We start from the raw sequence: 27,535 nt of genomic DNA on the forward strand, positions 1-27,535 counted from the left end.
TAAGGCTCACAATGAAGAAAGGCTTGCCACAAAAGTAAAAAATAACAAAAAGTTTCTTCCAACATGTTAAAAACAAGAAAAAGGTTAAGGAAACAATTGGTCCATTGCTGAGAGAAAGTGGCAAGAAGGTGACAAGCAATAGGGAGAAAGCAGAACTATTTAACTCATTTTTTGCATCTGTCTTTACACAAAGGGATAAAACAGTCCAACCTATCAAAAACAGCACCACAAAAATCAGATTAAGAACACAAATTGAAATAGGGAAGAAAATGGTAAGTGAGCACCTGTCTACCCTAGACGAGTTCAAATCACCAGGACCTGACGGATTATACCCCAAGGTTCTGAAGGAACTGGCAGATGAGATCTCAAAACCAATGAACTATATCTTTCAGAGATCCTGGAGCACCAGGGAACTGCCAGAGGACTGGAAAAGAGCTGATGTGGTTCCCATCTTCAAAAAAGGAAAAAAAAATAGATCCAGGAAACTATAGACCTATCAGCCTGACCTCAATATTAGGAAAGATTCTGGAAAAGAATCAAGCAACGAATTAGCGAACATCTAGAAGTAAACAAAGTAATAGCCAAAAGCGAACATGGGTTTGTCATAAACAGATCATGCCAGACTAATCTTATTGCATTCTTTAACAAAGTGACAAAATTAGTGGACTAGAGGAATGCCGTTGACATAGTTTACTTGGACTTCAGTAAGGCATTTGATAAGATAGCCCATAACCTACTACTAGATAAAGTAGAAGAATGTGGGTTGGACAGCATCACCACCAGATGGATTTGTAACTGGCTGACCAACCGCACTCAACGTGTAGTCCTCAATGGAACTGCATCTACATGATGGGAAGTATGCAGTGGAGTACCCCAAGGCTCTGTTTTAGGCCCAGTACTCTTCAACATCTTCATCAATGATTTGGATGAGGGAATAAATGGGGAACTCATCAAATTTGCAGATGACACGAAGCTGGCAGGAATAGCCAACACTCCAGAAGACAGGCTTAAGATACAGAAGGATCTTGACAAACTTGAACATTGGGCACTATCTAATGAAATGAAATTCAATGGTGAAAAGAGTAAGGTTCTACATTTAGGCAAGAAAAACAAAATGCATAAGTACAATATAGGTGGTACCTTGCTCAATAGTAATAACTGTGAGAGGGATCTTGGAGTCCTAGTGGACAACCATTTAAATATGAGCCAACAGTGTGCAGCAGTTGCCAAAAAAGCCAACACAGTTCTAGGCTACATAAACAGGGATAGAATCAAGATCATGTGAAGTGTTAATATCACTTTGAAATGCCTTGGTAAGGCCACACTTGGAATACTGCATTCAGTTCTGGTCGCCATGATGTAGAAAAGATGTGGAGACTCTAGAAAGAGTGCAGAGAAGAGCAACAAAGATGATTAGGGGACTGGAAACTAAAACATATGAAGAACAGTTGCAGGAACTGGGTATGTCTAGTTTAATGAAAAGGACAAGGGGAGACCTGATAGCAGTGTTCTAATATCTCAGGGATTGCCACAAAGAAGAGGGAGTCAAACTATTCTCCAAGGCACCTGAGGGTAGAACAAGAAGCAGTGGGTGGAAACTAATCAAGGAGAGAAGCAACTTAGACTGAAGAGAAATTTCCTGACAGTTAAAACAATTAATCAGTGGAACAGCTTGCGTCCAGAAGTTGTGAATGCCCCAACACTGGAAGTCTTTAAGAAGACTGGAACGGTATTTGTCATTTGTCTGAAACTGTATAGGGTTTCCTGGATAGGCAGGGGGTTGGACTAGAAGACCTCCAAGGTCCCTTCCAACTCTGCTATTGTATTGTATTGTAAATAAGTCAGGCAATTGGACTAACAAATTCGATGGAGTAATAATATTTGATAATGAGAAAAACGCAGGAAGAGAAAATCCAAATGAGCTCTCACGGCACTGAAGTCTGTATTATACAGGGCATAACAGAAAGCTCCACTGATTATAAATGAAGAGATGTTGAATTATACCATAACATGCACAATAAACTGAGAGAAGATTTTGAAAGAGATTGTAGGTGGTTTTGTTATTAGGTCTCTTTTGATAGCTATAAAAAGTGTTAATACTGTGTGTGTATATATATAGTATATTTTAAGCCTATTTAATGTCTTATACAATAGAGTTCGAATGTTTCCTAAATTTAAATTAGGAATCGATACTAATGAATTTTAGCAGCAATGGTCAGAAGTAGCCTGACAGAAATAGGGAAGCAGTGAAAGGTAGGCCTATGCTTTTGAGGCCTGATTGCCTATCTCGGCCATAGAATAATATGTTCTGAAAAAAAAGATCAACACCAAAATCCCATTAAAGAAAATAAGGCATTAATTCAAACTCTTCCAGGTGCGTTTGGAGCAGCTGAACATTATGAATTGTTTTCATACTATATGTCTTAGGCCATGTTAAAATATATTAAGTGTAGAATTTTCTTTGGGTTCCCATAATTCTGGAAACAAATAGTGATGGAGAATAGATTTTTAATGCAGCCTCCCTGGGAAAGAGACATATTGTAAGAACAAGAATATTGCTCAATATAATCTGGTATAGATTACATTTTTCATAAGAACCATGAGATTGGCGAAAGTTAACTTGAGTGACACTCAGTATTATCTGATGTATTTTACGTTTCCATAAGAGATGATGGGACAGGAGAAATGATTTATACTTCCAAACAAAATTCAGAATATATCCTGAGCAGATGCATACAAGTTTAGAGGTTTTTTGTTTTTTTTTAAAGGTCTATAATTGTGATTTGGGAGAGGAGTTGAGTCTTTTGTATTCATTTCCAGGCAGAATGCACTGGAAGCAGCCTCTGAAAAAAGTCCCATCTTATGTGTCTGCCGCCTCTTCGACTAGTCCTATCCGGCGTTCTGTAAGCTGCCCTCGATCCATTTCAGCTTTGGCTATGCAACTGCAAGCTGAAAAACGCCCTTTCACAGCCAAACCAGTAATGCATCTCTCTCGGTCATCACTCGCGAGCAGGTCACACTCTTTAAACAGAGGTTCATCTGCTCTCAAAGTGTCTCACACTGCCAACCAAGGTTCTGTACATTCATCTGGGGTAAGTGAGCAAAGCATGTCTATTTTGTAATAACAAATATTTAATGAAATTTTTGGATGTGTGGGGGAGGGAGTTGAAGAGCAACGAGATTAAGATTTTACCAACCAATGCAAAACCATTTTTTTAAAAAATCACATTGAGAAATTCAACTAGCTGCACTTGTGGAAATAAAGGGGAAATAAAGGTGGCTTAGGCATTGTATTCTACACAACAGCCTTGTTCTAAATGATTTTTTTTTGCTTCAAATTGGAAAATGAAAATAGAGGGAAATTTTTGCAGAAACTCCTAGGCGTGGGAATTGGTGTACCTATTTTATAAGATGAGTAAGGAACTTAGTTTAGTTTTTCTTTTACATGCATATCTATACTTTAAAAAGAATTCTTGCTCTTCATGTTGATAATTCATGCTCCATCCCTGAAGGGTTTTAAAGAAGAGATTGGACACAGTTTATCCCAAATGATATAAGGTCTCCTCCTTGAGCAGGGGGTTGGGCTAGAAGTCCCTTCCAACTCTGTTATTCTTTACTCTGATAGCATGGATTCCTAGAAACTCCCACAGAGATTTTTTTTTTAAAAAAATCTGATGTTCACTTTTGGGAAACAGATTTGAGAAATCCATCTAAAAGATACTTCTCAAGAACTTCTAATTTAGGTCCACTTGTAAAATGGCATAGAGACTATTTGTGGAAGATGCATCTGAAAAATAAAATAAATTAAATTCATAGACTCATAAGGTTGGAAGGAAACATGGTGGTCTTATAGTTCAGACCCTGCTGAGCACATGAATCCTCAGAGTATCCCAGACAAATGCTTGAAACCCTTCAGTGATGGAGTGTCCATAACTGTAAGAGCCAGGATGTCCTTGCTGGCTAAATGCTCTAACAATTAGGAAAGTCCTCCTTTTATTGAATATATTGGATCTCCCTCTATAAAGCTTCAACCAGCTAAAACAATTGCTTTTTGTCCTATCCTTGGGAGCTACAAAGAATAAATCCATACTACAGTATTAGACACCTTTGAAGATAAGACTGGTATCCTATCTTACCTTAGCCTTTTCTTTAGGCTAAATATGCCTAGTTCCTTTAGCAATAGCACTTAGATTTATATACTGCTTCATAGTACTTTATAGCCCTCTCTAAGCAGTTTACAGAGTCAGCATATTGCACCCAATTTTACCTACCTTGGAAGGATGGAAGGCTGAGTCAACCTTGAGGCTGGTGAGATTTGAACTGCCAAATTGCAGTCAGCCAGCAGTCAGCAGAAGTAGCCTGCAGTACTGCACTTTTAACCACTGTACCACTATGGCTTATAGGATTTAACTATTCATTATAGGATTTAATCTCCAGGCGATTCCAGCAATTTTTTTTTTTTTGCACTTTCAATTTCTCAGCCTTTTTCTTGTATTGTGACAATCAGTATTGGATACAGCATTCTAGATGCATTCTCATCATTGCAGCATGAAAACAGAGTTATCACTTCCTATTTATCAGTTATTTTAAAAATATTTACAGTGCGTGTCAGGTTAGCTATGGATTAATCCTTCCATGTTAGCCACTGTGTTTTTTTCTTCTTGTGTTTATACATGGTTTTTATTGTTGTTTGCCACACAACAACAACAACAATATTTTTTTTAAAGCAGGGTGAAGTTGGATAAAAATTTAAAAAGCCTGTTTCTGGAAAATGTATATTATTTCAGAAAAATTGTCAAGAAATTATATTAAAAGGTTGTAAACATGTGAAATGGCATATAGATGTTTCATTTGTTAAGGAAACTTGCAAAATAAAATTGTATTTTTAAAAATATATATTTAAATATGTATATTTAAAAGTATCTTCAAAATATTAAAAATGATGGACTGGAATACTGCCCCACTAACTTGAAGAATCAATTGATCACAATTTATAATGATTCACATATTTCTAATGTAAAGATGAGGAAGTCCATGGAAAAGAGCTAAATAGCTTCTTTCTTAAGTGAAGAAGGCTATAGGGCTTCTTCCAGGAGCCTAGGTGGTGCAGTGGTTAAATGCAGCACTGCAGGCTACTTCAGCTGACTGCAGTTCTGCAGTTCGGCTGTTCAAATCTCACTGGCTCAGGGTTCACTCAGCCTTCCATCCTTCCAAGGTGGGTAAAATGAGGACCCAGATTGTTGTTGGGGGCAATATGCTGACTCTGTAAACCGCTTACAGAGGGCTGAAAGCCCTATGAAGCGGTATATAAGTCTAACTGCTATTGCTATTCTATGAGTATCACTGACTGGAAAACCTTTAGGGGGGAGTTTCATGCAATCTTCATTGGTACTGCAGAGTGGTGGGGAGGTTTTCAATTTTAAACGTTATAGGAGACAAAAATATATCCTGAAGGAGTCTTTATTGAGATTGTAAAAAAGCAATTAATTCATTCCTCCAAATATAATTTTTCTGGGAAATCCGTCAGCTCCTCAAAACATTTCTTTTCCCGCCATTTAAAATTACCAGATTTGGGTTGCAAAAATGTAGATGACCACTAGCTGTCAGTAAAGATACATATAGAACATTCAAACTCTGCTTCTATCTTGTGGTTGCTTGGGTTTTTGCAGACTAGAATTGGTGAGTTCGCCTCCTTCCCCCCAAATGTTTCAGATGCCTCAAGTAGGCATAGAGTCTTGTATTCAGCCAACAAGTTAAATGAAAGTGTTTTTAAAATGTAGGAAAAGTATTTATTTAGAACAGTATCGGTGATTTGAATTCAGCTGCAAGAAATTGACAATGTATTATTGTATATTGTATGCATTTGTTCACTACTAACCCATAGCACTTTAAATCAGTTACATTATCCATGGCTACAAAACGAATGGAATCCACGATTACCATATGTTTAAATAGCACTTCATTGTACAATTTGTAGGGCCTTATGCCATGCAGGAGTCATGCTGAGACAGTGGGTCTTCATTTTCTTCTCTTAGCCTCTTTCTGCCTTTCAGATCATGCTCTGGAGGGTTCGTAAACACAGTAGAGAAACTTTGCACAGAGGAGGAATTTGCAAGGAAAAGAAGCTATCTGCTTACTTTAAAAAGCCCCTATTGAATTCAGTGAGGCCAGCAAGGATAGAAATAGCTCTGTGAGATTTTACCCATGGGCAAAATCTTTCGTGCTCATGGGTATCACAAAATACCCTTAGTGGTACAATCAAACAATGCTGGCCTCCCTTCCTTTAGGGAAATAAGGATTATGGGGCAAAGCAAATGCCTTTAGCCTTTAAAAATCTTTGAATTCTTTGCTCACTCCACTCGTATCCAAATTTTTGTTCTTGCCCTTGTTCCAAGGAGACCCCTGGAGACCAAAAATATTTTTTATGAGACGTGCAGCACATGGTCACAAGAAAGGTGCCCCTTCCTACTTTATGCAGGTAGTCCTTGACTTACGACCACAACTGAGCCCAAAATTTCTGCTGCTAAGTGAGACAGTTGTTAAGGTGAATTTTGCCCCATCTTACCATCTTTCTTGCCACAGTTGTTAAGTGAATCACTGTAGTTGTTAAGTTAATAACACGGTTGTTAAGTGAATCTGGCTTCCCCATTGACTTTGCTTGCCAGAAAGTTGTGAAAAGTGATCACATGATCCCAGGACATGGCAACAAATTGCCAAGCGTCTGAATTTTGATCATGTGAGCAAATGTTGGGATGCTGCAGTGGTTGTAAGTATAAAAAAAACCATTCATAAGTCATGTTTTCCGTGCTATCGTAACTTTGAAAAGTCACTAAATGAATGATTTTAAGTCGAGGATTGCTTATACCAGCCCAGGAGGCTACCAAGTAAAAGTACCATAAAAGAGGATAAATATGGCTTCTTGGTTCATTAAAATTTCTGTATAAGGGTGCTGTTGCCTTCTTTATGGACTGTCTCAATGGGTAAGCAGCACTAGGTCAAACCGGCTTCCATGCCTGCTATACCTCCACAAGGTCATGAATTAAAATGACCTCGGGGGAGGGCCTTCTCTGTGGCTGCTCCGGCCCTCTGGAACGATCTCCCCGTTGAGATCCGGACCCTTATTACCATTCCGGCCTTCCGCAAAGCAACTAAGACCTGGCTGTTCCGGCAGGCCTGGGGCTGTTGAACTATCCAGCCCCATTTGAGGTTACGACTGTTGTTGAATTTTAAATTGCTGTTTTTATTTTTTTGTATCTCCTCCCCTTTTTATTGTGAGCCGCCCTGAGTCTCTCGGGAATAGGGCGGCATACAAACTAAATAAAATCCAAATCTAAATCTAAATCTAAAATGTGCTATTTTATTTATTTCCATTGTATGAATAGTGCTATTGTCAAGGAAGATATTGTCTAGATCAGGGATGACAAACTCAATTTCATTGAGGGCTGCATCAGGATTGTGTTTGACCTCGGGGGGGGGGCAGGGGGGGCGTGGCCAGGATGGGCATGGCCAGCTTGACGTCACTCGGGTCAGGGGCGCCTGTGGCCTGCGGTGCCTCTGCCAGTGAAAACAGGCTCCCAATCTCTGTTTTCAGCTGGGACGGCCTCCTGCAACCCTCTGCCATTGAAAATGGAGCTCCATTTTCACTGGCAGAGGCTTGCAGAAGCCCATCCCAGATGAAACCAGAGATTGGGATCCCATTTTTGCTGGCAGAGGCACCATGGACTGGTCCTTTGCTGTTTCCAAGGTGGCCCCATGAGCCAGATCTAAGCACCCTGAGGGCTGCATCTGGCCCTCAGGGCTTGGGTTTGACACCCCTGGTTTAGATATATTAAAGAGCTACCTGCTAATTCAATTTCACATTGAAGTAACTGACAATTTAAACACTGAATGGTTTTGCAGTCACTGGCACTGAAACAGAATTTTTCAGCTATCTCATACCTTTGTTCTCACTTGGCAGGGTGAAATGCAGCAGGGAACCGTGGAACAGGACGAATTATTGACAAAGGAAACTTTAGCCATTTTCAATGACATGAAGATACGATACCCAGGGAAAACAAACGAAGAAGCAGATCTAATCATCGAAGATGTAAGTAGCGCAGAAGAACATTGTCACTAAGGCAAACTTTAGTTGCAGGTGAGGTGGGGGGGGGGGATGTTGCCGAAACCTGCTTAGCAGTAGTAGCTGCTACACCAGGTTTTGTAGTGATAACCGAGCGATAAACAGGATGGGAAAGTGATAGACAAAATATTCTCACAGAAAACTTCCTCGGAGAAATCGGAGGTGTTGATTGATTATATAACAGCATTTTTATCCCATTCAACTGCCAAAATGATTTATTTGTAATCAGTAAACAAGGTACATTCTGCCTGCAGGCATACTGTCTGAAAACCTGACACACTAAAAAGTGTGTGCGTTTTGGGGAGCTGGGAAAGTGTAGGAATTAAAAGTCTCCGGCACTCATTTATCTAGATAAACAGTACTTGCAATGAAGAACTGGAATGGAAGCAGTTTAGGGACAGAAAAATCCCCTTGAATCCTATTTTCAGCACCAAGTTTGCATACTTTTGCTTACCTCTCTGGGATGAAACCAAATGGGAGGCTTGTTTTTCCCCATTGGTCTCCGGACCCGCTTCAAGGTGCTAGTCGTTACTTTTAAAGCCCTACATGGTATAGGACCTGGCTACCTGAGAGATCGCCTCCTGCCATTCACCTCCCAACGACCAATAAGATCGCACAGGTTGGGCCTCCTCCGGGTGCCGTCTACCGGACAATGCCGGCTGGCGGCTCCCCGAGGGAGGGCCTTCTCTGTAGCTGCACTGGCCCTGTGGAACGAGCTACCCGCAGAGATCCGGACCCTTACCACTCTCCCGGCCTTCCGTAAAGCCACGAAGACCTGGCTGTTCCGGCAGGCCTGGAGCTGTTGATTAATATCCAGCCCCATTTGATTGAATGGATGATGTATTAATTTTAATAATTGTATCTTTTAAAATTTTTAAATGCTTTTATTTTTGTTGTGAGCTGCCCAGAGTCCCAAGGGAGTGGGCGGCATACAAATTTTATTAAAGTTGAAAGTTGAAAGTTCTGAAATCAGTCCATCACAAGTACAGATAGTTCTTGACTTATGACCTTAATTGAGCCCAAAATTTCTGTTGCAGGTGAGGCATTTGTTAAGTGACCTTTGCTCCTTTTTACAACTTACCTTGCCACAGTTAGTAAGACAATTGTTAAGTAAATCTGACCTCCCCGTTGATTTTGCTTGTCAGAAGGTCACAAAAGGTAATCACGGGATACCAGGACACTGCAACTGTCATAAATGTGAGTCAGTTGGTAGGCATCTGAATTTTCATCACCTGACCATGGGGATGCTGCAACAGTCATAGGCTTGAAAAATGGTCATAAGTCACTTTTTCCAATGCTGTTGTAACTTTGAACGGTCATTAAACGAACTGTTGTAAGTTGAGGACTACCTGTATTCCAGTCTGTAAACAGTGTAGATCATGGGTGTCCATGCATGTGCTGCATTGAATGCACAAGAATTGTTTTAGGCCACATATAAAATATATGTGGCCTAAAGTTAATGATATATAAATCACATGAGCCGAGGTGGCGCAGTGGTTAGGATGCAGTACTGCAGGCCACTTCAGCTGACTGTTTCTGCAGTTCAGCGGTTCTAATCTTACCGGCTCAAGGTTGACTCAGCCTTCCATCCTTTCGAGGTGGGTGAAATGAGGACCCAGACTGTGGGGGCGATATGCTGACTCTGTAAACCGCTTAGAGAGGGCTGAAAGCCCTATGAAGCGGTATATAAGTCTAACTGCTATTGCTATTGCTATAAAAGGTATGATCTTGTGGGACTGCATTAGTAGTTGTCCAGGGCCGTGGGTTGGCATGCCCGGTGTATGTGGAATATGGATGGATTTTCTACCTGACTTGAGTTTTTCTGAAGTCATGAAATATTTGGGATCTGGCAATGGAAAACATTATTTTCTCTGGGGCAAATTACTATCAATATATAGTATGTAACCTGTTTGTCTGAGCTATATATTTTTTTCAAACTAACAGCTTACATGTTGGGGAAGCTGCAATATAAACTAGAAAGTCAGGTACTAAAAGGTTTTCAGAAAATAATGGACTACAATTATCAATCCTCTCAATTATTGCATGCCTTTGTTAAAGCAGATTTGCAGATCAAAAATGTATGCCACAATCAACTTATTGTTCTTTTACGATGATGCATAATCCTTTATGTATGTTCCATAACTACTACACAGGACTGCTTTTCAATTAATAATAACTTTTGGAAAGATTAGATCCTAATCCTGATTGGTTTATCACTAGAATATTGTTGCACTATTGCTTTTTTTTCTTTTTGGTGTGTGAAACTTCTTTTATTTTCTCATGTAAATTATCATCAATATTGCTAGTCTTTCAGCATATTCCTTTTAAAATAACATATTTGTGCCATCTAGTGGCACAACTGAAATAGTACTCAGCAGATCTACCTATAGTAGCAGTATTTTAAAGGAATGTTTATGTTGCAAAGAAATGCGTTAACATCATGCTATGTTTCCAAAATCTTGCATGTCTATACCTGTTTACAAAATTGACAGCTGTAAAACAAAACAAATAAAAAATGTACACTTAGGAACACTTAAGAAATTTCCACTTGAGCATTAGCAGATTCAGCAGCAATGGGAATCTTTTTGAATGGCTAATTCCTAAATAGATATACGCAGTTTAGAGCAATGTTTAGAAGAGGAGTGGGCATCTTTAGTCTATTTAAATATGAGCCAAGAGATAGCCAGGATTTTTTTGATGATATTTAAACTGTTCATAGTTCATGGTAGCAAATTCAAAATGGGGTTGCAAAGAGCTCCAAAGAAGCACGCATAACTCTCAAAATGACAAATGATTTCAGAGTAAATAATGTAAGTGCAAAATATTGGAGTAAAATATTTGAAACTCCTCCCCTACATTATTGTTACATATTAGTGATATTATTAAATATTCCACTAATGAAGTATCAACATAACAGGCAAGCATTCTATAAAAAGGAAATTCCATGCCTCAAATCTTTACCAAAAGAATTACTGTATTTTTTAAATAAAAACACCAGCTGTTCAGCAACACTCTTAAAACAATTTGGAATGCAAGGTATAGTTTTTATGACCAACCCCCAGGGATGACACAGTAGAATGAAAACAAAATTAAAAAAAAAATTCTAATCAAAATTATTATGAGATGATATCTGCTGAGAGGGGAGATACAGTTTAACTATACAAATTCATGGAAGGAAAATATACATAAGTGGAAGGAGGTTTCCCCCCTTTTTTTTCACAGCGTTAGAATTTGGAGTCATCTTTAAAATTATATGCGGTGGGATTCAAGACTAATAAAAGAAAAATGATTTTTTTAAAATTCATTTTAAAATTCTAGGCAAAATGGCTGTCAGATATAGAAGTAGTCTTCAGTTTAAATGGTATTTAAAAGATACTAGGCACCTTCATGGATAATCCAGCAATTAATATTGGTGGCTATAGCCTAAAGCACAGATAGCACATCTTAAATGTCATCTGCTAAAGGGCAATAGTAAAAGAAGATGATTGCTTTCCTCAATATGTTTGTGAGTTTCTTGAATGCATATGATTGGCCACTGCCAATCAGAGCTAAGTGAGCCCTTGACCTGATCCAGAAAGGTAATTTTTACATTAGATATACTTATCTGGCAGGTGAGATACCTTGATCACATTAGGTACCTCCAGCTGCAAATTCCACCTCTCTGAGATGTATGTGTAACATTATGATGAATGTACAAAAGGGGTGAGCTTTCCATCATAGGGCATGTGATTTTGTGAGATCGGCTAATTTGATCTCCTCATGGATATTATTACTTCATGGTTAATTTGCAGGCAGTCCTCACATTTGTGCACTAATGATTACAACGTTTTTAGTCCTGCATGGTGGGTAATGTATATTCTCATAAGAGCTGACTAGGCGAGAAGCAAATTCAGTTGCATTTGACATGTGACAGCAGAAGAAATGAATGAGCGAAAGAATGAATAGCATGCGTAGTTAATTAATTAGAAACTACCTCTTTCTCTTTTCTAACTTTAATTCTTTTCTCTTTGATACAGATAATGGATAACTGGAAATACCATAAATCAAAAGTGGCGTCATATTGGTTAATAAAATTGGATTCTGTAAAACAGCGAAAGGTAAGAAGCAACTTCTTGTTTTCACTCTAGCTTAGCCATGTGAACTATTATTATTATTAGTCATTCAGTCATTAGTCATATTAGTCATTTATTAAGTCCTGCTAATACTGTACCTTTAAATTCAGGAGTCCTCCATATTTTTAAGAATGGTTATCAGGGATATAGACAGACAGACAGTGCTGTCTCTCCATTTCATCTGAGCAGGTGACACATTCCAGAGTAACTATATTGCCCACCTAAGCAGAGTAAGAGAATGGCAGTTTCAAAACAGTAAAATGATGGAACATGCTATACAGAGAAATGACTCTGTTTTCTGTTTATCTTTAGGTTTAATAGTAATTGTAATACTGTGGTGCTAATAAATTGCATATTAAAATAAGAGCAGCCCTAATAGGAAAAACATGTTTTGTTCAAACCAATATAAATAATTTAATAATGAAATCATCATCTTGACAATTGATTTAATCTAAACCCAAAGTTTTTACATCACAATGTAGGTCTAGGTAAAGTAACTGCACCATAAGGTTTCTCAAAAGCAAGCATATCAAGACACAACATTAAGGACGAAATGCACTTCCACAATGCGTTATGCCCTCCGAAACACATTGGTGTAATTGGTGCACAATTACACTACGATCAATTGGCACAGATAATATTTTGGTGCAGTTGTCAGTCCTGTGTAGCTGATTCTTGTTTCAAATGACATTTCCCCTCTATGATGTCTCCTCTTGTTTGCCTGCAACTTCCTCTTCCTTATGGAAGGGTCTTCTTCATATATCTATCTATATTCAGGTGCAGAAGGATCTTCCTTTTATAGTTAGAACTTGGCTATGATCCAATTACTCATGCTGCCTTAAAAGTCCCCGTGGTGGGGGAGGGGAAGAGGAAGAACTGATGTAAAGCTGTTCTTTTGCACACATCTCTGTATACTTCTCCGTTGGTAGACCATTTCCTTCCACTTTCCTTCTCCTTCCTTCTCCTTCCGTCTCTTGGAGAAGGAAAGTGGAGTACTCAAGCTATTGCCCCCTAAACATGTACCAGCATGGAATGTCACCATCCCTACAGTCTCCAGAATTAACATGCCAAAAAATAAGGAGTATTTGTGCTCTTTCATTTCTCCTTAAGTTACTGTTCCTACAATTGGGCTTCAAACTAGTCCCACGCTTGAAACCATCCCAACTTGTATTTTCCTGTAGATGGTGAAAGGAGACCCCATAAAAATCATCATATTTCACCAGCTTTCTTCTACTGATTGAAGTGATATTTCAGATACACTGGTTAGGTCAAGATGACATATTAGATCGCTGTGTGTAAAGTGTGTTCTTTTGGAGAAAATATGCCTGATACCGGGAGAATGAATGTTATTTGACGTACTATTAACTCCTTTTGGCAAGCAGACAGTTCTGTAAGGCTTCCCTGTATTTAAACCTAATCTTGTTTTTAAGATTAGTTTTGACACTGACATTGCAGTTTAATGTGTGAGTAACACTGTGACCCTATTGGAAAAAAACCAGTGCTTTTTATAGGAGCAAGGGCAAGTGCTTAAAAAAGAGAAGTAAATCAAAGAGAAAGTGGCGGTATAAATATATATATTTTCCCAAGATATCGGTTGAGAACAATTATGACAAATCAGAAGTACAAAACAATACTTTGGTATAATACATCCATTTTAAGGATTAAGCTAATGGAAAAGTTGTGTCTGTGGCCAGACTTTCTCTGCTAATTGAGAGATAAGATAGAAGGGGGTTGGTATAGAAACTATTTTCTAAACCTGCTTTCATTGTATTAGATTTCTGATCATAATTTTTATGATTACATTATTTTGACTTGGCAATTTATGGCTAAGTTCAAAGAAGGGTATATTTTTGGAACATGCTATCAATAGATTAGTGGAAAAGGTATTTGAGGTTTTGAAGTTCTTAAACAATACAAAACATGTCTGCAAAATGATGCAGTCACTATAGGCAACACAAAACATCTCTGCAAATAGAAAATTGTTTTTTTGTCCCTGTAAGGTTTGAATCTAAATTCAGTTTTACTGCATTCTGTATAAAATTACCTGTGGTTTCCAGGCATTTGTGCACCCTGGTATGTCCATCCTTCTCTCTATTGCTTTATACAGAGTTTCTAGTCCAGGCATCCTTAAATAGTTTTTCTTTAAGATCAGTTTTTATTATAATTCATAGCCAATTCACCTTAAAGCCGCAAAATAGTTTCTGCAATGCTGTTATATTTACAGTTCCACGTTTGATGTTGAGTGGAACATGTTGGTCCAGTATAAAGTCTATGAATCTTCAACATTCATTTACAGAAAATTGGAATTGATAAGTTAATTGCAGCAAGACGTGGGTCTATGACATCTAGTCAATGCTACAAGGAATTGAAATAAGGTTATTACTGTCTTAAAGTAGAAGGACTTGGTTTCATGTGACCAGTTTTGATTTCTCTTCCAAGGCTCTGTATATATCTCCAGCAGTCAGGTCTGCATCTAAGTGGCCACATGGCCCTTTAATGGGCCTGTCGTATGTCATTTAATTATAGAAATCAGCCCTTCAGATATTACATTACTGAGTGGTAAAGTACAATACATATCCACAAAAAAGAAGAAATACTTCAAATAGGCTAACCGTGGCTGGATCCAGGAGGGCAATAAAATTACCTATTTTGTTCAAATACATAAAAATACGGTACATAAATAGAAGATAAATTAAAGCTTCCATAAGAACAATTGTAGGTCTATTTTTTATAAGAAAAATTGATAACAGTAATGTCTCACTATGAAACAGTTATAAATAAGTCTAGTTGAATTAAACAAGAATAGTATCGGTTTCTATTTGAGAGATCATATTAGCCATGCCTGTGCTGCCATAATTTACTGGCTTCCTGTGTAATCAAATGAAAGAACTTACCCTCAAACCATCTGCAAGATATTCAGAAAACAATGAGAATTGTAGATGCCTTGTGTTTGAAAGCATTCACTTAGAATTTAACTAGCTTGGATATGATTTTAGGTAGAAAAATAGAATGTACAAATAGTGTCAGCCTTATAGGAAATCAAAGGTGAATATTGAAGCAGAGAAATGTCACGGACTTACTTTTTTTTCAGTTAGGCAGAGTTTTTCTCAGTTTGCGGCACTGATGTACTGATTAAAAAACCTCTTCATTGTCATTAGCCTGATCACTGAAACAATGTTTTAGAGGTCAACTCATGACATCAAAGATTTATAGCCAATCAATACTGTGTTTAGCTGGCTTGGGTTGCAAATGGGAAGAATCGGTTTCCTTTGAATTCAACCTTTATCAGAAAATGCTACATCTTGACAATCATGGTCAATGGAGTCAAATTTTATGAATCTGGAAGCCTCCTAATAGCAATCGTTTTATACCTCTGGAAATAGTTCTGGTTTCTAGAAGTTGCCGCCTCCGTTCCTTTTATATTTCCTTTTGTTGTGGTTGTAGTGGCAGGAGTTGACTTATGCCTAATAAATAATTTACATTTGTTTAGAGTCACCTTGGACAGTGTATAAATGTAATAAATGAATAAATAAAAGGGTTTTGATTAATATAGTTGATGTAATAGGCAATAAGTGAAGTGCTAAAAGTGTATTTGTTTGTTTTTAAAATTAATCTATCCTAAACCTGTGAGGTAATTTTCAAGGTGCTTTCTAAACTGTTCCTTGACTTTTATTTATTTATTTTGTCAATGTAATCTTTCCCATAGGTTTTAGACATTGTGAAAGTCAGTATTCGCTCTGTCCTGAAGCATATCTGGAGAGTTTCAGATGTGGAATGTTTACATTTATACCGACTTTTTAACCGTGTGTTTAATCGCCTGCTCTGGAGCCATGGCCAAGGGCTGTGGAATTGTTTCTGTAATTCAGGGTAAGAGTATATACACTCACAAAAGACAGACACATAAATTGTTTTTCTTGAATAAAAAACAAGGCTTTCTCTTTTTGGGACTTGCTGTAGATTAATTTTCCTCATAGTTAATTTAGTAATACTGTTTACTTATTTAGATTTTCTCAAAAATCATTTCTCTGTTTCCATATTTTTTAATATTCTGAGTGTTGAAAAGATTATGGATGCAGGACTTTTTAATCAAGACAGAATTGCTCAAAATCATAGGCATGTTCTTTTGGGGAGTAGTTTGAACTGAAATTTTTACACATACTTTTTGCTGCTTTGATTGCTCAGCTCTCTTGTTCCCTAATCATGTGGTGATCCATGGGCAACAGTCATGCTGGCAGGACCTACTCTGGAGTCAAGAGCAGAAATAGCTCCTATGTCTCCTGAATTCCTTTGTGCTCCTTCCAGAGCCCATACTGAAAATGTTGCTGGATTTCAAAGGCACACTTGTTGTACAATTCCCATTCCAAAACTCTGTTCTTCTCAAAAACAGTTCTGCCACAGAAACTCTGACTAGTGCGGCCTTTGAAATACAAAGGCTGAATTATTAATTTGTATTTTCCTATTTCCCACCAACTGTGGGTGAAACAGTACCAGCTCTTTACTGTAAACTAACAAGGTCATACATTAATTCACTTCCTTCTCTGTAGCTAAATTTCTCACGTAAAGATTTCAGATTGTCATTTGTGGCGGAAAAGCATGAGGTCATGTCTGTTTCTATGCCAACAGGAGCTCTTGGGAGACAATATTCAGTAAAAGCACAGAAGCCGTGACTGCCGATCAACTCCAGTGTTGCCAACGAATAGTTGAACTTTGTAAACAGTGCCTGCTAGTGGTTTACAAATACTCATCTGATGTTAGAGGGACCTTCTCTGGAATGAATTCTGATTGGGACGACACAAGGTATGCATGATGCTGAATTTGACATGTTACGGTCTGTTGTTAAAAGCAATTTAGGGATGCAAGGGCATAATCCATACTGTTGGATTTTATTGCAGAATCTCAGTTGATACTAAACTTTAAATTAAAAGTTTAATTTAACTTTTAATTTTTCATTGCGATGTAGTAATGGCAATCCAGCAGTTTACATGTGTTTAAACTAATTCTTGTGAGAGCCAGTATGGCGTAGTGGTTAAGGCATCAGGCTAGAAACTGGGAGATTGTGAGTTCAGTTTTGCCTTCCTTAATCACAAAGCCAACTGGGTGAACTTGAACTTTTTCTCAGCCCTAGGAAGTAAGCAGTGGCAAGCCACGTTGGAAAAGCTTGCCAAGGAAATCACAGGGATTTGTCCAGGCAATATCCCATTATTGGACACCACTGAATATGAAGGAGATCCACCTCCACCCCCGATTAATATATATGCAATTTCTAGCTTCTGGTTGCTGCCTATACATTTTAGTGCAGAAATATAATCACTTTCTCCCCTTTGTTTTCCAAGACTTAGTGATGTAAAATATCTGAGGCGCAACAAGTTGGTACATGTTAATATAATGTATATGAAATCCCAAGCTCGAATAGATTGGTTTTCAGAGTTTGTTGCAGCAAACACATCCAGAAAGCACACACAGGCAACTGATTCAGCAGGATTCACTAACTTCTCATTATATATAATATAATACATGAAGTAAATATACAATACCAAAAACAATTCCAACATAGTAGCAAATACAAGCAAACACAGGCAGAGGAGAGAACAATTTCAGTTTCAGTTCAGAGCAGCAGACTAGTTTTGAGCTCAGCACAGATTCAGAGCTCAGAGCTAAGCCATGCCCTGGCTCCTAGCTGTCTCCTTGTTGCTCACACAGCAGGTACTGTTTCAGTTTCCAAACAGCCCTTGTTGTCTGACCCAGTTGCTATGCCTATTCATTGGCTGACCTTGTTACTAAGCCCTATTCCAGTTCATGAATACTACTACACTGACATTGGTGTAGCACGGATGCACGTCGATACAAATTCTTTTTGGGTCGTCTTTTTAACAAGTAGGAGAAGACATCTATTAGAACTTTTCCCAATTTTGAGCTAATTTTAAAAAGCCATTACTTGTACTGAGTGATCTAGAACAGTTTGACAAAGATTTCTTCAAGTAATAATAGGGTTCAGAATAATTTTTCCATCAGCTTCCCAATTCAGCTTTGAATGTTTTAGAAAGTACAGTACAAGTTCTTTGCTCAAGACATCTTTGTTGATTGATTAGCATTTGGATATTAATATCCGGGGCACAATCAAAGAGATGTAAGGTCACACTGTACTTCTAAAAGAACAATAAACTTTACACAATGGTTCCTTAGACTAAAATTTTATTATAATTATAATTGTCTAATTCTCAGAAGACAACCCAAAGTAATTTTTTCCTGTTAAATGAGCAGCAACAACAACCAAGGGCTTTATCCGCACCAATTCTGATTTAACTTATAGAATTTGCTGCTATACATTGTAGTAATAGCCATAGGTTTTAATTATCCAGCTGTGGTATACCCTTCCATTTATTTTTGGACTGATACTGGCCATTGCTCATGATGATTGAGAACGTATAGGCCATACCTACCCTTGCTGTATATTGAGTAATTGAGAATTACAAGAATATTATTATAAATCAGGGAACTCCAAATAATTCATGCTACTTACAAGAAATGAAAAGCGTTTTCCCCAAAGCATCTAATGTGCCATTATTAGAAGTGATTCTAGGCTAGATGGAACATTATTTTAATTCGACAGACCTTTCAAAAAGGAGCAAAATTAAGCATAGGTATTATTTGATTTAGAAATATAAACCCAATATAAATTGCCTATAGAATTTCCTATTACCATAGGGCCATAATAATCAGGATGTGGTGCACCTTTGACATAGCCATGATGTAGAAATATCACAGAGCTCTGATACTGTCTTCCTTCCTTCCAAAATAATTTTATTTGTGGTAAAAGCCTGCGGTACATCACCAAAATTCAACATGTTAGTGATCCTGCCTGCCATTATGTTGGAACACACACACACGCACACAAACACAACAAAAATTGAAATACATTTTCAGAGGTTAGTCTCTGCATAACTTTAATAAAGGGTAATAGTGTAATAAAAAATGGTAACATTAGATTGGAGTAATCCAGGTTCAAGTCTTTCTCTAAGAATTTTGTCAGAGAAAGGCATTTTTTCCCGCTCAGCTCTTCAGTTTGACAGGCCTATAGCAGAGGAGATAAGATAAAAAGAAGTGAGACGCCATGTTAACCAATTTGAACTTCTAGAAGAAAGGCAAGATGTAAATGTAAAGTAATAGACATATGCAAAAATGTTCTGAATTCAACTCTTTTGAGCCCAAAATCATTCCAGAAATCTCTGAAATCACCTGCAATATACCAGGGTAGGCCTTCAGCCTGTTTAATGTTCAAACGGGCATTTTAAATTGAACACAGTTCAAATTCAGAATGTTTGTTCTATCTTTTTAATTTAGTAATTTTAATGCACAATAGTTATGCAATATCCTTTGTCAGAAAAAAAAGCAAGCTTTGGTCATTTGACAACTTTGAGAAAGAGGCTGATGATTGCTGGCAGGTGTCTGTAGGGCTGAGAACTCCATGATGTTGCAGAAGATCCACTCTGACTTCTTTCTCCCCCCCCTTCTTATAACTGGCCTTTTTTGGAAATGCTCCAGTCCTTAATTTCCAGTTCTGAAGTACTTTCTTTCCATCAATTAACCACCAGACATTTGTTCATCAGTATTTCCTTTGGAAAGAAATGAAAATGTATACTCTCCAATTCAAAGCTCATATGAAATTATCATCAGGAGCCTTCTTCTTGTTTCCTCCAAGGAAAGTACAGAATCTTCTTAATGCCCTAATCAAATCTGCTTTTCAAATAAGATAAGGAAAGTTTCAAATCCTTTGTATTCTCTTTTTTCCTGTCTCCTTTTCCATACATAACATAGTTCCAAAGAAAATTACCACCTCAAGTTGAGTAATTTGAAATAATTAGAACCAGATTTTGATGGGGAAACATCTCAAAGATGAACCATACTGCTGAGAAGAAACATAATTCAGGGCCAGCATTTTCAGTTAAGACCTTAGTAGCAAGGCTGGAAAAAATTCTTGCCTTAGAAGCCAGAGAGCTGTTATATAAGGTAGGGTTGTAGTCCAACAGGTCTGGAATGCGCCATTTATTTATTTGTTAGATTTATAGATCTGCCTTTTCTCTGGGAGTTCTGGGTAGCTACATGAACTCTCCCTTTATTTTATCTTCATAATAGCAATTCCAAGGAGGTAGGTTGAAACTCCCAGGGGGTTTCCATGGCTGAGAGTAGACCTGAACCTTTCTGATTCTCATGACACATTGTACTTGTTTCCACATCATATTGACTTGCCAAGTTAGAGAAAGTTGGGTTATACATAAAGTGCTTTCACATCTTGACTCTTGAAACAAAGGTTATTGGAACATCTTCTGTGACAATCTGTAAAGCATTTAAAGCTTAGGAAGATTTTATCAAAATGTTGCTCCTTATATTACAAGTTGTCCTCACTTAATGACTGCAGTTGGGACCAGCAACTCTGTTGCTAAGTAATATGGATGTTAAGTGAAACCTTACATGATCATGCCAGATGTACTACATCAGTTGTTAAGCAAATCATCTACAATAATGAAGTGCAACACCCTGTGACCACAAATTGCAACTTATTGCTGGCTTTTCTATTGGTGTTGCTTGTTGGAAGCCAACTGTGAAGTTGGCCAATGGCAGTCATGTAATTGCGGAACAGTGCAACACTCATAAATTCAAGGACCAGTCATAAAGCTACATTATCAGCACTGTTGTAACTTTGAACCATCATTTTAAAAAGGCAGTTGTTAATGAAGAACTACCCATAATTCTAATTTTTAAATTTTAAATAGTTATGTTTAATTTTAAATGGTTTCTTTTTTCCCTAGTCTGTAATCAATTCAATTGAAATCCATTTTTATTTATTTACAGGATTTAAATGGGGCGCTTATTTCATACAAAGACTCTAGGCAGCTCACAACAATCCGTAATTAAAACATACCTTTCCTCCCAGGTGCCAGACTACACAACCTCACAATTTTAACTCCCCTCCCCCTGTTCTAGCCAGGTGCTTGGGGGAACAGCCAGGTCTTCACACATCCCAGAAGGCTGAAAGGGTAGCAATTCCTCTGAACTCTGGTAGGAGGTTGTTCCAAAGTATTGGGGCAGCCACTGAGAAGGCATGCCGCCGAGGTTTCATCAGATGGCAACATTCAAATCTAATCTAGGCAGAAATCATTAGCTAGAAGTGGTCCTGAAAGTAACCTGGCTCTGTGTCATGTAGGGCTTTAAAGAAGATAACCAGCATTTGAATCACACCCAGAAAGCAAGTGAAAACCAGTGCAATTCATGCAGGGGTGGGGCTACCTGGGTGTACCATAGGGTAGGGGTCCCCAACCCCTGGTTTATGGATCCATACTGGGCCATGGCATGCTGGAAACTGGGCCGCACAAACAAGCAAAAGCTCCATCCATGGGATGCAGGCAGCATGTGTAACCACGCCCCTTCCTGTCTGCGATAAAAACTTCTTCCCATGGAGCTGGTCCCTGGTGCCCAAAAGGTTTGGGGACGCTGCCATAGGCTACTGAATGCTGCTGCTGTCTGCATCGGTTGCAATTTCTGATGGTCTTCAAGCTCCATGTAGAGTACATTGCAATAATCCAAACAGGAGTTGATTAAGGCATGGATAACTGTGAGCAAGGCTTCCCGTTTGGACTATTGCAATGCATTTGACACATTAGCAAAGGCAAACTTAATTTTGCAAGTGATTATTGTGTATTTTGAAGAAATCAGTAGCTTCATCTTCTGGACAGAACCTGGAGAGTAATGAATTACAGGTAGTCCTTGACTTAAGGCCACAGTTGGCCCTGAAACTGCTGCTCTAAAGCAAGGCAGCTGTTAAGTGAGTTGTGCCAAACTATTTGATCTTTTTTGCTGTGTTTGTTAAATGAATCAATATGGTTGTTAAGTGAATCATGCAATGGTCAAGCAATTTCAACTTCCCCATTGACTTTGCTTGTTAGAAACCAGCTAGGAAAGTTGCAAAAGATCATCATGAGACCCCTAGATGGTGCCCATTGAAAAGTGCCTTGATCATATGATTTGTGGATATTCAGCTGTTGCATGTGCGCAACTCAATTGTAAGTGGGAGGACTGAATAATTTTCAGCATCTTCATAATTAAGACAGTTGCTAAAAATGGTCTTAAGTCAAGGACTAACTATACATATATTTAGTAGATGCTTCTTTGGAGGGGCAGAACATATATAGAATAGTAAGGTAAGGTAAGGAATCCCTGCAGATTTTACTCTGTTAGTTGTTTGCCAACTATAGGGATAGCACTCATCTCCATTTCAAGGACATTGAGTCAAAATTGTCCAAAGACATTTGTGCAGTCATGTGGCCAGCATGATGTCATGGTTTGCTGTTACTTTCCCACTGAAGTGATACCTATTTATCTACTCACATTTGCTTGCTTTCAAACTGCTAGATTGGCAGGAGTTAAGAAGAGACCAGGAGCTCACTCCATTGCACGGTTCGCAGGTCTCAAACCTGGGCTGCCGGCTTTCCAGTTGATAACCCCAGTGTCTTACTGTGTTTCCCCGAAAATACAACCTGTCCTGAAACTAAAGCCTTGCCACATTTTTTGCATGAGCAAAAATATAAGCCCACCCTCAAAAATAAACCCCCTGGACAACCCCCCCTGCCTCCGGCCAGGCAGAGCACCACTCACCGACATAGCGGTATCCTGAAGGTGCCAAGCCACAGGAGCTGGGGGTGGGGGGGAAGAAAAGCACTCACATTGCTTGCCGCCTTCAGGATACCGCTAGATTGGGGAGTGGCGTTCTGCCTGGCTTTAAGGCTTTAAGGAGGCATTTCTAATACCTTTTTTAATAACCATGTTTGATTTCTGTAAGTTGCATATATTTGCTTAGTAGAATTTTCTGGAAGCAGAGTGTTTTTTTAAAGACTCTAGAAATCTTTAAAGCAACAGGTGACGATGTTCACTTCTTTGCTATAACTGTGTTATTAGATACTCGGTATTGTGTGTCATGTAACTTAAAGCCAAATGTAAAAAGCATTTGGCAGGGCAGTGAGTTGCTCCAAAACAAACAAACAAACAAACAGACAACACGTAGCTAATATTTTATCTTTGTTCATTGATGATCTAACATTAATCAACTTTGCGCAAAGATCATTCTTGCTTTTCATGATTTACATTACAGAGAAATTATTTGAGTGCAGCTCGCATATTCACATTAAGTACTGTAAATGCCACTTACACAGTTGAGCTAATCACTATTGCCTGTCAAAATGTCCAGGAATTTCTCTTCTTCATTTCTGAGTGATAAAATGCCATAGTAAAGACTTTTATCACTAAGTGTCTTTAAAAAAAAAAAACTCCCCTCCTTCATCTCTTCCTTTGCCCTTCACAAAAAGCTGCTTTCCCCACTTCTTTCTTTAATTTATTTATCCCCCCCCCCTAAAAAAAAACCCTTCAAAAGCTGTAATTAATGTGTCTTTTGTACTGTGGACATATTTAATGATCTTTGCATGCAGCCTTAAGGCATGAATTCTGCCATTTTACACACTTCATTGGATTTGATCCGGGAGGAAAGGAACTTGAAATATAGGCATCGTTCTGCTAAAACAGGTCTTTGTGTGCAGCTCTTTCACAGGAAGCCTTTCATAATAACAACCTGGCTTTAGCATATGCTCTCATGGCATTTAATCATTGTGACTCTTACAGCACGGTGCTTAGAATTCATCATCTCATGATGTAACGTTTTCTAAACAGTGTGCTCTATTATGTGCACTACTTCTGGCATAATACATTACTTGTAACGTAGCTTCCACTTAGGGTAGGTATTATTTTAATACATTTTTAGAGCATCTAATATCTGCAAGTAATTATAGAGCATTAGTAATGGGAAATAAAGACAATTTATGATAAATGATTGTTTGTAGGTTTTAATTCAAGTTCTGTTTCTGCTGGTGTTGCCAGCGATTTAAGTATATAAATCAAAAGAGTCTTTGATGAATGGTGAAGTAGCTATTTGCTAGAATCATGATAATGAGGTGGTGGCTATGTCACAACTTCATTAACTAATGTTATGGTTTAGTCTAATGCAGCAAAATTTGGTATTAATGTTTTTGGGTCAGAGTTTACACAGGCAATAGTGTATTAACAGAGCAACACAAAATGGTTTACTCCTAAATTCTATGTCCTCCTTCACATATGTCATAATTTGAGATAAGCAGCATAAAGGCCACACAGAATCAGCTAGTCTTTTAAAAAGAAAATATGAGGAACAATAGAATAGAAAATCTGTCATTCTTAAATGGGTCCATCGGTTACTTTCTTTTAAATCTTAAAAGTTCTGTAGGCATATGATGGGGGAGGAAAAGAAGTGTTATAATTACTGGTACATATTTCCAATATGTGTGTATGTAATTGGTAGTACCACACTGCATGCATGAAGCATGATAATGGTGTGCTAAGCATTAAAAATATATGTTTTCCACATAAAGCATAATTTCTGGGCTGAGCACCATGGAGAAACATGAATTTCAGATAATATCTGGAAATAATATATCTGAATTCATTTCAAAGAAGAAGTTAGGATTGTTTGATGTACTTTCAAATATTATATTTCTTTATTAAATTTTAATGTTGAAACTACCCAATTTGGGAAGCATTTCCAAAGTACATAATTTATGTAAAAGGGCAATATTATTCAACTGAGTAAGCCTGATTGGGGTAGATTGTAGGGGTAATCCAAAATATAATTTTATCATATTTTATCTATATATTAAATTATTGTATTTTATTCCAATTACATTTTAAACTGTTTTTATCAGATTTTAGTAATAATTTATGTCTGTAACTCTGCACTTTGATATGGCCCAAGGGCTAATCAATAAAGTAAAATAAACTAACTAACTATTCTACTGATACTTGGTTGGTCATATTATGATTGAATCATACAAGTGTATGTCCCTCTTCCTTATAGATTATTTATTGATGAATACTTGCTAGTTGAATTGAAGACACCTGTTGAATTTTTATGCCTTTGTTTCTTAAACCCTTTTCTAGGTATTTATTACCAGGACCATTGCAATTCGTCATGAAACCCTCCACCGGTTTTGGGTGTAGCTCATCTGGAATGACTCGCTCGGTGTTGTTTACATCTAAATATGACCATTCATGAAACTAAAAGGAACGTTACATTAATGGGCAACTCGCTTTATTTTTCTCCTCAAACACAAATGTGTGACGGAACTGAACATAGATATTGTTATATATTTATTACCATGTATAAGATGTAGCTCAAAAATCTGCTGTAAACACATGGCATTTCTCAGAAATATAATAAACCTTATTAAAATGTTTACAGAGGTATGTGAATGTCCACATTTGCTAGATGATTAAATAAATTTGTACTAAAAACGATACTTTGGCTGCAGAGGCACAGAGGGCACAATCCTATACTGGAGATCTCTTAGCTGAGGGGCTGGAGACTAGTGGAAGCCCTGGTATCTGGTGAAATGCCAGTTATGTTGCAATATTTACTCATGTGCTACTAGAGGTCTCTGCAGGCAGAGCTGGTCTCTTAATGAAGATAATCTTTATAGAAAGGGTAGAGCATAGCAGAGATAGGAGTTGAATAGAGGAGAACCAATCTTGGTCACATCCCATATTACTACAATCTGTTGGATGCATTCCCACAGAAGGTGTGTTTTTTCCTCTGGTTCCAGATCTATTAAGTTCTCACCCATTGAACTTAATGGGAGAGGGGAAATTCATGAGTGCATTGCTTGTCTTGCCTTTGTTGCCTATATCTGGGGCATAGTGTGGCTCAAAACCCAATTGTAGCAAATCATCACTGTGTATAAAGCCACAATCAATAGGTTAACCATTGCTCTGATGAAAGAGTGCATAACTTAGGGGTCTATATTTGATCTCGCGTTGCACGCATTTTAGAGGGCACAAGGTTGAAGAAGTTGGGGAAGAAGAAGGAAGGAGCATTACGCAGAAGCAGGCCTTTATGAAATACTCATAAAGCAGATTGCCAACACTTCTCTGCCCAGAATCCTAACTGGCATTTTGCTTTGAGACATTAAACAGACGGTCAACAATCAACGTTGTTTTTGTGATGTGGACATGACAGGTCAGAGTCCCTCATTCGAAGAAGTAAAGGAGGAAGAAACCCAGACCACAAAGTATACTTCTGTGGTTCATTCCCCATTTATTCAAGGTAAAACGGGGGCAAGGAATGGGAAGGACTGGTTGGCCATCAGATTACTAAAAGGAGGAATTAGTATACAATTGCTCACAGTCCCTCCCTGGAATATTTCAAGGCTCCACAGCAACACAGTTAATGGGAATACTGCATTGATAGCCAAGTGAATTGGGAACATCTCCATAGAGAAGCCAATGTCTCAAGGAAAAATCCACAGACCCCAGAGAAGGGATTTAGACCAAGGGAAAGAATAAGAAAAAGGTGGTGAGTATGTGGCCAGGCTATTTTGAATGTCCTAACCCTAATTTATACTTGTCCGCATTGTAGGTCAGTGGACAGCTTATAGGGACTATTCTACTGGTCTAATGGCTCCAGGACTCCATTCTCAGCATCATCTGAGTATAGGATTGCTTTGCCCAACAAAACTGACCTTGCAGGTCCTGTTACAATTTTAACTTATTTTATAGGCAGAATGTCTTTAGATTTGAACTATTTATGTGAAGCTTATTGGGTTTTTTATTTTTTGTTTTCCTTCTCTGGTAGGGAGCAATGTGCCATTAGGATTAGATGATAAGGCTTAGGGGAATGAAGATAGTAAGCCCCTAAGTATGTTGCTTCTGTTTCACAGTTAAAGACACTTGTATAAATGCCGAAGTCTAATGTACCTTTGGGCATATTTTTAACTGAAGAGAAGGATAAGAAATGTGCAATTTTTATTTTTCAGTAAGGGCATGCTGAGACCTCTTAGTTAAGTGAAGTCAATCCTCTGGGTAAATTATTCAAGACCATCCGTTCTGATCCATAGCTTCTAGCTGGAGCGTTGTAATATTATTACTACTAATAAAAAACACAGGCAGCAAGTATTTGTATTGGCTCTTTTATTTGTGTCTGTGCGCTTGTGTGCGTTTGTGTGTATATGTTGAGCTGCTTGCTTTCTTCAAGAAGATAATTTAGTTTTCAAGAATAAGTACTGTACTTTCTTTCTACCATGTGATTGACAGTACAAATATCATTTTAAAATCCTTAGGATACTATCATATCTCTTTCAAATATTATATAATACACATTTGTAATAAGATACACTTCTGAGTGATGCAGTGGGTCCCAGGGACTATAAACAATATTCTATGGATTTTAATAGAA

At 38.0% G+C, this 27,535-nt stretch overlaps 1 protein-coding gene across 1 annotated transcript in view; it reads left to right on the forward strand.

Moving 5' to 3' along the window:
- TTLL7 (tubulin tyrosine ligase like 7) overlaps window positions 1-27,167 on the forward strand; it is a 75,697-nt gene extending 48,530 nt beyond the window's left edge. Inside the window, exons 17-22 of the mRNA XM_032217373.1 lie at window positions 2,821-3,092; window positions 7,958-8,086; window positions 12,136-12,216; window positions 15,938-16,098; window positions 16,855-17,028; window positions 25,246-27,167. Coding sequence (XP_032073264.1) covers window positions 2,821-3,092; window positions 7,958-8,086; window positions 12,136-12,216; window positions 15,938-16,098; window positions 16,855-17,028; window positions 25,246-25,360 — 932 coding nt within the window. The 3' untranslated portion in view covers window positions 25,361-27,167. The remainder of the gene's footprint in view (window positions 1-2,820; window positions 3,093-7,957; window positions 8,087-12,135; window positions 12,217-15,937; window positions 16,099-16,854; window positions 17,029-25,245) is intronic.
- Window positions 27,168-27,535: the final 368 nt, after the last annotated feature.

The sequence above is a fragment of the Thamnophis elegans genome, chromosome 5 (genome assembly GCF_009769535.1).
Source record: "Thamnophis elegans isolate rThaEle1 chromosome 5, rThaEle1.pri, whole genome shotgun sequence".
NCBI classification, from domain to species: Eukaryota; Metazoa; Chordata; class Lepidosauria; order Squamata; family Colubridae; genus Thamnophis; species Thamnophis elegans.